Below are 11,181 nucleotides of genomic sequence, written 5' to 3' on the forward strand. Positions count from 1 at the left end.
AGATACTATTCTGTAATCAGCCAGCCTTTAGTCAGAGTCATTGTTAAAGATTAATTGACTTCATTTTAAAACAAACGTAGACTTATTAAAATCCATTACCAAGATGTGGTTCTCAGGCCAAAAAGTTTGCCCACCCCTTGTGTAGACATTGCATATGGTGACAGGAGGTCTTCTCCCATCGGCAAAGGTGATCCACCTCCCAGAGGCAGTAGCTAGGACAGTGGAAGAATTCCTCGTCAACCTAGCGCTGTCTACACTGGGGAGCAACATAGTTGGGTCAACCTAATTTTTTAGTGTCAGCCAGGCCTAAGCTTTGCTACTAGGCAGAGTGCTGCAGAATGATTTAGGCCCTCTGTGAATATGACTATACTGCAATTAAAAACCTGCAGCTGGCCCATGTCGGCTGACTCGGGCTCAGGCTGTGGGGCTGTTTAATTGCAGTGTAGATTTCTGGGCTTGTGCTGCAGTCCAGGCTCTGGGACCCTCTCACCTCACAGGGTCCTAGAGTCCATGCTCTACCCCAAGCCTGGAAGTCTGCACTGCAGTTAAACAGACCCGCAGTCCGAGTCCCATGAGCCCGAGTCAGCTGGCAGAGGCTAAATGCAGGTGTCTAGTTGCAGGGTAGACAGACCCTTTGAGAATACAAGTGCTCCCACCTCTGTGTATGAAGCAAGGTAATTTAGAAGGTGCGTGTCTGTCCATCATCATTTGCAAACAGCTAGAAGATAATAAGGTGATAAATAACAGCATGGATTTATCAAGAACAAATTGTGTCAAACCAACCTAGTAGCTTTCCTTGATATGGTAACAAGCCTTGTGGATGGGGTGAAGCAGTGGATGTGGTATATCTTGACTTTAGTAAGGCTTTCAAACTGTCTTGCATGATCTTTTCTTAAACAAACTAGGGAAATACAACCTAGATGGCGCTACTATAAGGTGGGTGCATAACTGGTTGGAAAAGTGTTGCAGAGAGTAGTTATCAAGTGATTCACAGTCAAGCTGGAAGATCATATTGAGTGGGGTCCTGCAGGATCAGTTCTGGATCCAGTTCTGTTCGATATCTTCATCAATGATTTAGACAGTGACATAGAGAATACACTTAATAAGTTTGTGGACAATACTAAGCTTGGAGGGGTTGCAAGTGCTTTGGAGGATAGGATTAAAATTTAAAATGATCTGGACAAACTGGAGGAATGGTCTGAAGGCAATAGGATGAAATTCAATAAGGACAAATGCAAAATACTTCACTTAGGAAGGAACAATCAATTGCACGCATACAAAATAGGAAATGAGTAACTATAAAGGAGCACTGTGGAAAGGGATCTGGGGGTTGTAGTGGATCACAAGCATGAGTCAACAGTGTTGCAAAAAAAAGGGAACATCATTCTGGAGTGTTGTAAGCAAGGCATGAGAAGTAACTCTTCTGCTCTACTGTGGGCTGATTAGGTCTCAGCTGGAGTATTGTGTCCAGTTCTGGGTGCCACATTTCAGGAAAGATGAGGACAAATTGCAGAAAATCCAGAGAAGAGCAACAAAAATGATTTAAGATCTAGAAAACATGGTTTGTTTAATTTGGAGAAGAAAAGACTGAGAGGAAATATGATAACGGTTTTCAAGTATGTAGAAGGTTATAGAGGGGGAAGGGGGGATTATTCTCCTTAACCTCTAAGTATAGGACAAGAAGCAATTGACTTAAATTGCTGCAAGAGTGGTTTAGGTTGGACATTAGGAAAAAATTCCTAACTCTCATTGTGGCTAAGCCCTGGAATAAATTGCATAGGGAGGTGGTGGAATCTCCATCATTGGGAGATTTTTAAGAGCAGGTTAGACAAACAACTGTCAGGGATGGTCTAGATCAGGGGTCAGCAACCTTTCAGAAGTGCTGTGCCGAGTCTTAATTTATTCACTCTAATTTAAGGTTTCACATGCCAGTAATACATTTAAACATTTTTAGAAGATCTTTCTATAAGTCTATAATATATAACTAAACTGTTGTTGTATGTAAAGTAAATAAGGTTTTTTTAATGTTTTAAGAAGCTTCATTTAAAATTAAATTAAAATTCAGAGCCCCCCAGACTGGTGGCCAGGACCCGGGCAGTGTGAGTGCCACTGAAAATCAGCTCGCGTGCCACCTTTGACTAGCATACCATAGGTTGCCTACCTCTGGTCTAGATAATATTTAGTCCTGCCATGTGTGCGGGGGACTGGATTAGATGACCTCTTGAGGCCCCTTCCAGATCATCACTGCCTCCTACATGTCTGACAACTAAGCAGCTTGTTAACTTTTGTATATTTTGTTCTTTAATGTTCTGCTATTTAATTCATATTATCGGTAAACCCTTTCAGCCAACTGTTTCTTTGTAGCAATTAATAAATTCGGTAACTGGATAAATAGAACTCTGTTCTTAATACCTTGTGTCATAGTAACAAAGTAAAGGGAGTATTGTAAAATTTTTTATCTTTTATTTGAAAAAGCTGATCTTGCTTTTTGTCTTTTGGGGGTGTGGCATAGTTCTGGTTGAAGAAATAATTTAGTCTACATGTGCTTCAGTACCCATTGGAAGAATGACAGATGACAAAGATGTGCTTCGAGATGTGTGGTTTGGACGAATACCAACCTGCTTCACGCTGTATCAAGATGAGATAACTGAAAGGGAAGCTGAACCTTATTATGTAAGTACAAAGAAGATAGGCAGGGCTATAGCCCAATCACATCTGGGGGGTTTTCAGGCTCTTTGGTTTTGATGCTTCTGATGGGAAAGTTTTTGTGTGTGTGTGTTTTTTAATGCAAGCAAGAGTGGGTGTTCTAGTATAGATGTTGACTAGGTGGCTGCTGGTGTTCTTATCAGCATTCCACCTAGACTTGATCCAAGGAGAGTTAGATGACACAGTGAGTTTTAAAAAGAAAGGGGTGTCTGGCCTGTGCTAATGCTCTCACCGTTATTACCATTCATTAAACTGTAATAATGAGAGTGCTTTAAAAGGTGTGGGCAGGGCTTTTCACTTGAACCTCAAATTAATTGTGTTGCATACATGGGTATGGTGACATCCAGTGTGTGCAGTGAATGCCTTTAAATGTATGTAAATAAGGTTGCTGGTTTCACTGGAAAATAATGGATGTGTCCTAAGAAGTGTTACCCTATTAGGAGCAGACAGAACATATTTATAATATTTCTTTAGACTAAAGGCTAGTCTAAACTACTGCACTACATGGGTGCAACTGAGCCACTGTGGCATGTCTGGTGAAGACGCACTATGGTGACAGGAGAGCGCTCTTCTGTCTGCATAATTACTTCACCTCAACAAGAGGTAGAAACTATATCAGCAGGAGAATGTTTCCCGTCAACTTAGCGCTGGTGTGGACAACACTTAGGTTGGTGTAGCTTGGGGGTGTGTGACTTTTTTTTTCACACCCTGAAGTGATGTAAGCTGTAGTGACTTACGTGGTAGTGTGGACAAGCCCTTAGTATGCGAACAGTAATAGTTTTGTTCTAACTTTACTGAATTTCTGTAAAAAGATGCTCAGGAAGTAGACCTGGGATTGGAACAGGGAGATGGAGAGAAGAAAAAGAAACGTGAAGAGTTTAGTTATTGCAGTTGTGGACTCGAGAATGCATTCTGTCATATTCTGAGTACTAAATAGTTATGGATTTAAGGCCTGTGTACTTAAGGGAAAGTATCCCCCTCCAGCTGTCAGAGCTCACTATATCTGGTAGTTTTTTTAGACGTTTATCTTTTTCACTTAGTTTAATGAGAGAAGCTGTCACTTAATGTGCTTTTTCTATTTCAGTTTTGTTTAGTTACTTTTGTTGTCCAAGGCAAGCATATATATTTTTATCTTCCAGAAATTTCTGTAGCAGTTTTGCTCAGCCTCAACAGCCCTTATAGGAGGCCTTATGTAACAATTCTTCTGACTTCCTTCAGATGGAAGAGTGTAATAAATACTGTCTAGACAGACGGACTAAGGCTAGAAAGTAGTTAAATGTGTCTTTTAAATGTTTGTATGTTTTTCATCACAACCATTCTCTGTAAATACTGCTGTCAGTAGTATTGTAGTGTCAGTATTTGAAGAAAGAAAAATATTGGGCTAAAACTTTTTTTTTATACTGTTTTTTGGATTATCTGCGTGTACATGACCTGATAAAATATCTAAATTTTTAGATTAAATGTGGACATCTGTAGGATGGATGAGAAACATGATAAAATGAACCAGAGATATCTTTATGTGCCTTATAAAGCTGATTTAATATACTTTGAATTCACTGGAATGAATAATTTTAAGTCTAGGGTAGGAAAATGGTAAAATTAGGTTCTCTAGTCTCTTGCTAAATGGGGAAAAGTGATGATCTGAAAGTAGATGTGGATAGTATTGGAAGGGAAGAAACAAGTAAGTTACTTTTCAGAAGGTTTAACCTATAGGGTCATCTAGGCATATGTGACACATATTTATAGGATTGGCTAAAGTTCTGAAATCCTAAGAACAGGTAAATAAATTAATTCAATTGAGAGAAACGAAACATCTAAGGTTGAAATGTTTCATTTTTCTCTTTTGAAGTTACTTACATTTAGGTGACTCACTGTGGATTTAGGTAAGTAGCCTGATTTTCATAGATATTAAGTTTCTACGGCTTCCATTGATCTTTCGTGAACATCTCTGAAAATTTGGCCATTTTTACTTAGATGATTAACTATGGATTTAGGTGCCTAACTTTAGGCACCTGCATTTGAAATTTTTGGCTAAAATTACTAACGTCAATGAAATGGCAATTAACTTGTGATCATACTGTCTGGTTACTTAACAAACAGGAACAAAAATCATATTCCCACATTATAATATTCCATACTTAATTGATATTACAATTTGGGCTAAAGTAGAATTGCTAAGCAACATTTTGGTTAAAGCAATGTTTGATGCCCTCCTTCAGGAACCCTGCAAAAAAGGGCTTCTGTGAAGGATTTGCCAAACATTATTGGCCGCCTTGTTGCACCACCCTACTCAGAAGAAAATTGGTCTGTAGCAACAATGAAAGTATAATTGTAATGTAGAATCATATCACACATGGCTCTAGCTGCAAAAGGAAACTGACAAGGGTCATGTGATACAGAAACAGCAAGATACATGATAAATAAAAAATGATATTTTAAACCACAAATGTCTGGACCCCCCGTCTCAAGCATAGGAACTGACTAGAATTAGTCTGTAAAGCAGTTTGAAGCCTTTGAATAAAATACACTAAGTAACCTTGCAAAATTGTCATAATTTACCAGTTCAGACACAACATTTTCTTGTCCAAACTTATTGTGGTGACATTTAAAAATTTTGAAGTTATTTTGACTTGTGTCTCCCAGTGTTAAATCCCCAAACCAAATGGAAAGAGAGTCATGCAAATACAGGCTCTAGAAGTGCAGTATTAAACCCTTAAATCTTGTAATATATCTTGTAAATGCTAAGTAATATTTCTTTTACAAAAGGCTTCCATGCTGTTGCATATGTAATATGTTTATATGCATGAGATAATTATTTTAGAAATACCTAAAATTGAAGTATTAATGTCAACTTGTTCTGATTGGTTTAATTTTTTTTAAAGTTAGCCAATCTTTTGATTCAACTATTTAAACAGCATATTTTGAAGTCTTAAAAAAACCATAAATTTTGATATAAGGGCTTTTCTGCTCATCTTATGTGTCTAATGACCTTTTCAGTTAATTCCTCTCTTACTGACTCTGTATAAGTGCAGTCAAATGTGCAAACTAGTTAAAAATATTATTTTGCTACTTTACTATAGTTACAATTTTTAAAAATAGGTATAAAAGTTTCAGATAACAAGTATGGACAGGTAAGAGTGTTAGGAGTAACTGATTAGCTGATAGAGGATTCAGTTATTTTTCTTGTCTTTTACTTAGAGTTGCAAACTTTCTGTTTTGGACAATGTGTGCCTCTTCTGTTTGAGAAATAAATATACTTAAAAGGTGAACTGCATAGTGTGTGTCTTTGTTTCATTTTATAAAATATTAATAGTTTTTCCTTCTATTTTTGAGGAGGCAGTCAATGGGTTTTTAAGGACTGGGGAAAATTGCAGCAATTCTGATGGGTATCACACATGATACGAAATATGAAGAAGATGGAACTTGCGAAATGCAGAGAATGCACAGTGCACTGTGACATTGTTCATAAGAATTAAACGATAATTTGAAAAGGTCATACAGTAATTCCTTACTTAACATCGTCCCAGTTAACATTGTTACGTTGCTGATCAATTAGAAAACATGCTCATTTAAAGTTGCGCAGTGCTCCTTTATAACATTGTTTGGCAGCCGTCTGCTTTGTCCACTGCTTGCAGGAAGAGCAGCGTTTGCAACTAGCTGGTGGGGCTTGGAACCAGGGTGGACCAGCAGCCCCCCATCAGCTCCCTGTTCCCTTAAATTCCCTGTGTGGCAGCCACCCAGCAGGCTATCAGTTGCCGGCAGTTCAGCTGTCCCTCCCCCAACTGCTATGTGCTGCTCCTGCCCTCTGCCTTGGAGCTTCTCCCCAGAGCCTCCTACCTGTTGTGCAGGGGGTGAGGGGGAAAGAATGCTGATCTACTTAAAAAAGCAGTGTACTTAGAGTGGGGTCAGCATACTTAATGAAACAATGTGCATCTCTCTCACGGACATGGTGTGTGTCTCTGTCTCTGCCTGCCATGCTGTCTCCCCTCCCTCCATTTGTGCTGCCTTGTAGAGTGTGAGGCTACATTAGCAACAATGAGTTAACCCTTGAGGGCCCAGCCAATTGATAGTTCATCATTTCGTTGTAAGGCATTCCCTGGGAAATATCCCACCCTCTGACTCCACCACCTCAACCAAGCTTCACAGTCATCTCTGTGTACCAGTATTAAATTGTTTGTTTAAAATTTATACTCGTGTGTGTGTGTGTGTATGTGTGTATATATATATATATATATATATATATAGTCTTTTGTCTGGTGAAAAAAATTTCCGTGGAACCTACCCTCCCCCCATTTACATTCTTATGGAGAAATTGGATTCGCTTAACATTGTTTCAATTAAAGTCACATTTTTTCAGGAACATAACTACAGTGTTAAGCGAGGAGTTACTGTATTACAATTTTTTAAAGAATCAAATGTTTAGCTGATCAAAATTTTTAGCGCAAGTGAATCTTTATTTTCAAGCAGTTTTTTATAGAAATGTATCTATCCTGTTTGATGATACAGCATACTCTATTTTTATACCTGTTCGAAAGAAAAGGGTCCAGTTGTGAGAAATGTGACTGGACCTGACCATTGAGTAATTTCTGCCTTTTTGTAAATTGCTTCTGTCGCCTTCCAGGTGCATTGAGTGAGGCAAGAAAAAAACTATTTTTTGTGTTACAGTATTTTCAGTACTGGAAACAGTTACACTCAAAACTTGTTTTAAAATAAGTATCATTTGATAGCATTAACTTATTGGCGTTTAAGAAGCAAATTACTATTACTGTCTAAAAGTATGGAATGTTTAAAAAAAAAAAACAAAAAACCCCACCAACTTCTTATTTTGTCTTTGTTCTTGAAAAACAGTACCTATATGTGGCTTTATATTAGATTTCTAAAACTTCAAAAAATAAATGACACCTGCTTGTACAAACTTTCCTTTCAGTTGCTTTTACCTAGAATAAGCTACTTGACGCTAGTAACGGACAAAGTGAAAAAACACTTTCAGAAGGTTATGAGACAAGAGGATGTTACTGAGATATGGTTTGAATATGAAGGCACACCCCTGAAATGGTGAGTTGATTTAACTTTGGATCATTAAACTTTGCATGTATAATACTAAAACTACTGTATAAAAAAGATTAATTGAGTTAAGCACACTGTCAGTACTTGCATCATAAACTAATTACATCTTATTTTAAAGACTGGAGTTTCAGTACAATGGCATCTTCTCGGAGAGACCCATCACAATATTACCATTTACAAAAATTTTGAATTAGTTTTGGGATGAGTGATATTTAAACTCTGTCTCACTGTAGAGCACTTAATTAAACGCTTACTGTGACAGATCTGATGCTTCGGAAGCATGGAATATTCAGGGACTGTTATATTGAGATATGACATGCTATGGATACATGGACTATTCAGACTATTGTGTCAACTTTATAAGTGTTATATGCATCTCTATAAACTTGCTAGTAATTGTATTCCTGGCTAAATGGGGGAGCTAAAAGCTTTGTGTTGTTTGGCAACTGTTTCATGAACTTAGTTGTTTCCTTTCTACTTTCTGCTGTAGACTGTGAACTGTAAAAAGTAACACTGCTAATCAATAATCTTTCATGGAATAATACTTCCTTATTTCTGGAGGAGAACTGTTTTTAAAGCAGATGATTTGAAAGCTGTGGTATGTGCTACCTCAATACAAATAACATTTGTTCTTTGGTCATGAATTGTACAAAGCAAATTGATTTTAACATGTTTCTAGATGCATTTCTGTATGTTGTAGGTGGGAAGAAAAATATTGATATTAGCCACTTGGGTTTCTTCTGTGAAAACTAAATGTCATCTAGTGAACTCTGCTTTGCTTTGTACTGCTGACTTGCAGGTGTTGTCTTGTGACTCTCACGCTAATGAAATCCTGTGAAAGGTGTTGCCTGAAATTGTTAGTAGGGCTGTCAATTAATCACAGTTAACTCATGCGATTAACTAAAAAATTAATTGCTTTTAATCATCCTGTTAAATAATAGACTACCAATTGAAATGTATTAAATATTTTTGGATGTTTTTCTACATTTTCATATATATTGATTTCAATTACAACACAATACGAAGTGTACAGTGCTCACTTGATATTATTATTTTTTATTACAAATATTTGCACTGTAAAAATATTTTTCATCTCACCTCATACAAGTACTGTAGTGCAATCTCTTTATTGTGAAAGTTCAATTTACAAATGTGACTTTTTTTTTTTTTGTTATATAACATGCATTCAAAACCAAAACTGTGTAGAACTTTTAGAGCTTACTAGTCCACTGAGTCCTACTTCTTATTCAGCCAATCACTAAGACCAACAAGTTTGTTTACATTTAGGGGAAATAATGCTGCACGCTTCTTATTTACAATGTCACGTGAAAGTCAGAACAGGCGTTTGCATGACACTTTTTTAGCTGGTGTTGCAAGGTATTTGTGTCAGTTATGCTAAACATGCATAAGCCCCTGCACGCTTTGGCCACCATTCAGAGGACTACATGTTGTTCTTTTTAAGAACACTTTCACAGCAGATTTGACAAACACAAAGAAGGTATCAGTGTAAGATTTCTGAAGATAGCTACAGCACTCGACCCAAGATTTAAGAATCTGAAGAGCCTTCCAAAATCTGAGAGGGATGAGGTGTGGAATATGATTTCAGAAGTTTCAAAAAAGCAATACTTAGATGCAGAAACCGAACCATCAAAAAAGAAAATCAACCTTCTGCTGATAGAATCTGACTCAGATGATGAAAATGAACATGCGTCGTTCCGCACTGTTTTGGATCGTTACCAAGCAGAACCCTTCATCAGCATTGATGCATGTCCTCTGGAATGTTGATTGAAACATGAAGGGACATATGAACCTTTAGCACATCTGGCATGTAAATATCTTGCAATACCAGCTACAACAGTGCCATGTGAATGCCTGTTCTCACTTTCAAGTGACACTGTAAACAAGAAGTGGGCAGCATTATCTCCTGCAAATGAAAACAAACTTGTTGGTCTGAGTGATTGGCTGAACAAGAGTTAGAACCGAGTGGACTTACAGGCTTTATAGTTTTACATTGTTTTGGTTCTGAGTGCAGTTATTTTTTGTAAATAATTCTACATTTATAATTCAACTGTCATGACAAAGAGATTGCACTACAGTTCTTGTATTAGGGTGAATTGAAAAATACTATTTTGTTTTTTTACAGTGCAAATCTTTTAATCAAAAATAAATATAAAGTGAGCACTGTACACTTTGTATTCTGTGTTGTAGTAGAAATCAATATATTTGAAAATGTATAAAACATCAAAAAATATTTAAATAAATGTTATTCTATTATTGTTTAACGGTGCAATTAATTGCAATTAATTTTTTTTAATCGCTTGATGGCCCTAATTCTTAGCAATACAAAAAGAAGGAAACTGAAATACAGTCAAACCCCGCCATAACGTGCCCAGCCATAGCGCGAAATTGGATATAACGCAATCACAGGTTGGCTCCCCTTTCAGGTACAGTATAATACAGGTACGCACTGTACCAATGGTCCCCAACACCATGGCAGGGGAGAGAAGCTGCAGCCCCGCACCTACTGGGGACAGAGAACTGCGGGACTGCGGGCGCCGGTGTTCTCTGTCCCCCGCAGGCGCGGAGCCACGGCTTCTCTCCCGCTTCAAGAGCAGTCGCGGCTCCCTGCCTGCTGGGGACAGAGAACTCTGGCTGCGGGTGCTGGTGCTCTCTGTCCCTGGCAGGCGTGGAGCCCGGCTTCTCTCCCGCTTCAAGAGGAGCCGCGTCCCCGTGCCTGCGGGAGACAGAGAGCACCGGCGCTCGCAACCCCGGAGTTCTCTGTCCCTGGCAGGCGGGGAGCCGCGGCTCCACTTGAAGGTGGAGAGATGCTGCAGCCCCGCACCTGCCGAGGACAGAGAACTTCAGGGCTGCGGGCGCTGATGCACTCTGTCCCCCGCAGGTGCTGGGCCACGGCTCCTGTTGAAGTGGGAGAGAAGCCGCGGCCCTGCACCTGCCGGGGACAGAGAGCTCCTGCACCCTCAGCCCTGGAGTTCTCTGTCCCCAGCAGGCAGGGAGCCGTGGCTCCTCTTGAAGCGGGAGAGAAGCCGCAGCCCCACACCTGCGAGGGACAGAGAGCACCGGTGCCTGCAGGCAGGCGGGGAGCTGCGGCTTCTCTCCCCTGCTGGGCACTAGGCACCGGGGCACTAGGTGGTGCACCTCAATGCGCCACTTTGGGGACCACTTAAAACCTGACTGGTTTGAAACCCCGCTAAACCGCGACCCCGCATTTAGCGCGATGTAATTTTTTGGGTCCCAAAGGTCATGTTATAGTGAGATTTCAGTGTATATGCAAGAAATTTGTACATCCAGCTAGAGTTGACACAGTGGAAGTTTCTCTTAGAATTGAACAATGGTGATTATTACTTTGAATTGTAGAGCCCACGATAAAATAGTAAGACGTAGTGCTTG

At 39.2% G+C, this 11,181-nt stretch overlaps 1 protein-coding gene across 1 annotated transcript in view; it reads left to right on the forward strand.

Moving 5' to 3' along the window:
* Positions 1 to 406: 406 nt before the first annotated feature.
* ATG5 (autophagy related 5) overlaps positions 407 to 11,181 on the forward strand; it is a 125,245-nt gene continuing 114,470 nt past the window's right edge. Inside the window, 3 exon segments of the mRNA XM_050951449.1 lie at positions 407 to 936; positions 2,513 to 2,673; positions 7,634 to 7,765. Coding sequence (XP_050807406.1) covers positions 2,566 to 2,673; positions 7,634 to 7,765 — 240 coding nt within the window. The 5' untranslated portion in view covers positions 407 to 936; positions 2,513 to 2,565.

The sequence above is a fragment of the Gopherus flavomarginatus genome, chromosome 4 (assembly GCF_025201925.1).
Source record: "Gopherus flavomarginatus isolate rGopFla2 chromosome 4, rGopFla2.mat.asm, whole genome shotgun sequence".
Classification (NCBI taxonomy): Eukaryota; Metazoa; Chordata; order Testudines; family Testudinidae; genus Gopherus; species Gopherus flavomarginatus.